Here is a 2,148-nt window from a genome sequence, read left to right as displayed (position 1 = left end):
GCAGCGCAAAGCTGCTCCAGGTAGTACACAAGGTACAAGTGGCAGAGAAAAAGAGCCAATGACCATCCAGCAGGCTCTGTTCAATCGTGCGCCACGATCGTCTGACGAGAAGTACTTAAGGACGCCTACATGGCACCAATCAGACGACAGAGACATCTGTCCCACGATCTCCACTTGTCTGCTGATGGCAGAAGGACGACAGGGCCGACAACAATGACACGTGGCTCCAATCAAGGCGCGCCAGCGCCGAAGAGCTTCTAAAAGCCACTAAACGGTCGACACCAGTGAGAAAAAGAGCATATCCATTATGTTGTCAATTACCGGCCCAAGGCCCATCAGCCCATATCCTCTTACACTTCTCCGGCTATAGATAGAGACCTCACTCCACAGGTTAAACATTCTACTCCTTCTACTCTCACTCTTAACACTTAATTATCCTCCCAAAGCAGTCACTTATTCTCACGCCGGAGCCCGGTTAAGAGGGAAACCCCCACATTCCCCTCTTGACGAGTGACGGTGTTCTGTTTTGCAGGATTAAACATCAAATCGGAGCTCAGACAATTCATTAGAAGATTAACCACTATGGTAGAAACATAAACCAAACTGATTAGTTGCCTAATTAGTTCAGTGTTTCTTCAATTGCTTTTATTAGATTCGATTTTATTGCTTGCAAAATCGAGGAAGTGGAGCATCGTTGATGACGAAAGCCGCGGTTAAATCACACGCTCCGGCACTATACTCACTCGCTCTTCTTCAGTTCAACGGTAGTGGAGGCTTGAAGAACGATAAAGACCTTTGTGCAGGTGTTGCTTTGTGTGCAAGAGCAGCGTGCCTTGGCCATCCGGATGCTCTTCGTGAACTCGCTCATTGTCTTCAAGACGGGTATGGAATACGAAGGAACATTTCCGAAGGCAATCGTCTTCTCGTGCAAGCTAACTCACGCGAATTTGCTTTTGTCCTACGTGTCCTCAAAAACAAATCGACACATATAAATTTCGACTATGAATTACTTAATGACTACGGGTTTAACCAAGCTAGTAGACAAATGCACCCGGTTAATAAGTTTATGGCAGAATGGTTCGGGTCAAAGGAAAATGGTGTCCCGGGCCAAGGTTTGAGAATGTGTTCTTGCAAGGGGTGTGGGCGCCCCGAGACCCGAATAAACGAGTTTCGAAGGTGTTCGGGTTGTGGGAAAGTGAACTATTGTTCGCGTGGGTGCCAGGCTCGTGACTGGAGGTTGCACCACAAGGTGGAATGCGCACCTATAGAGGAGTGGATTGGTCATGCGTTTGATTGATGACGTGGAGGAAGAAGTTAATACGAACGGTGAAGATTGCGTGATGGATGATCGGGCGGTGGAGATTGAAGAAGGTGAAGTTGATGGGATCGAGATTTGAGTTTGTACCGTTTCTTTCTGCAGTGATATTTCATTTCTTTTTTACTTTTTGTAAAGATGGTTTTAGAGTTTTAGGTGTGGGATTTTCAGACCATATATGATATATCCGTGAAGGATGGGAGAAATTGAAAGTGAAATTCTAATGTTTTTACTTAGCTATCCTTTTTATTCTCTTAATTAACAAGTACTAATTTAATTGCTAGTAGTACAAGTCATCAGTTTATTAGAAGATATTATCATTTTTTTCTTATAAGGTTTTTTTAAACGGCCAACAATCAATCCTGAGTACTATTATAAGTTAAAAAATACCTTTTTTAATATTTTGTTATGCAAATAACTACATAATAAGATTCAAATCTCCTTTTTTTGTTATTTTTGAGTTTGTTTTATAAATTTAGTTGGCTATAATCCTGTGTATTACACATGTTGATTAATGTAGTATTGTTATGAATTATTGTATATTTATTGTGTGACTATCCACTTGTGTTATGACTCTCCATATACTTAACTCTCATCTCTTCATATACTTAACTCTCATCTTGTAAGCCTATAAATAGAGGCATATGTAATCCCTTTTAGACATCAATAAGATATCCATTTACCCCAATCTCTATTTCTTATCTCTATAATGTTAATAGGCTAGTTGTTACACAACACGTTATCAGCACGACGCAACGTGTCCTCTATGGCGCTGTAGCCCTTGGTTTCACCTTCGTTCGACAACCTCCATATAAAACGTCATCGTTAATGAA

At 41.4% G+C, this 2,148-nt stretch overlaps 1 protein-coding gene across 1 annotated transcript; it reads left to right on the top strand.

The window, feature by feature from the left end:
• The first annotated feature begins 697 nt into the window (after positions 1 to 697).
• LOC110875064 (F-box protein At1g67340) lies at positions 698 to 1,297 on the top strand. The gene has a single exon (XM_022123311.2). The coding sequence runs from the start codon at positions 698 to 700 to the stop codon at positions 1,295 to 1,297; it is 600 nt and encodes a 199-aa protein (XP_021979003.2).
• The last annotated feature ends 851 nt before the right edge of the window (positions 1,298 to 2,148 follow it).

Source organism: Helianthus annuus, chromosome 9 (assembly GCF_002127325.2).
Source record: "Helianthus annuus cultivar XRQ/B chromosome 9, HanXRQr2.0-SUNRISE, whole genome shotgun sequence".
Lineage (NCBI taxonomy): Eukaryota > Viridiplantae > Streptophyta > Magnoliopsida > Asterales > Asteraceae > Helianthus > Helianthus annuus.
This window is presented reverse-complemented; position numbering and strand designations above follow the sequence as displayed.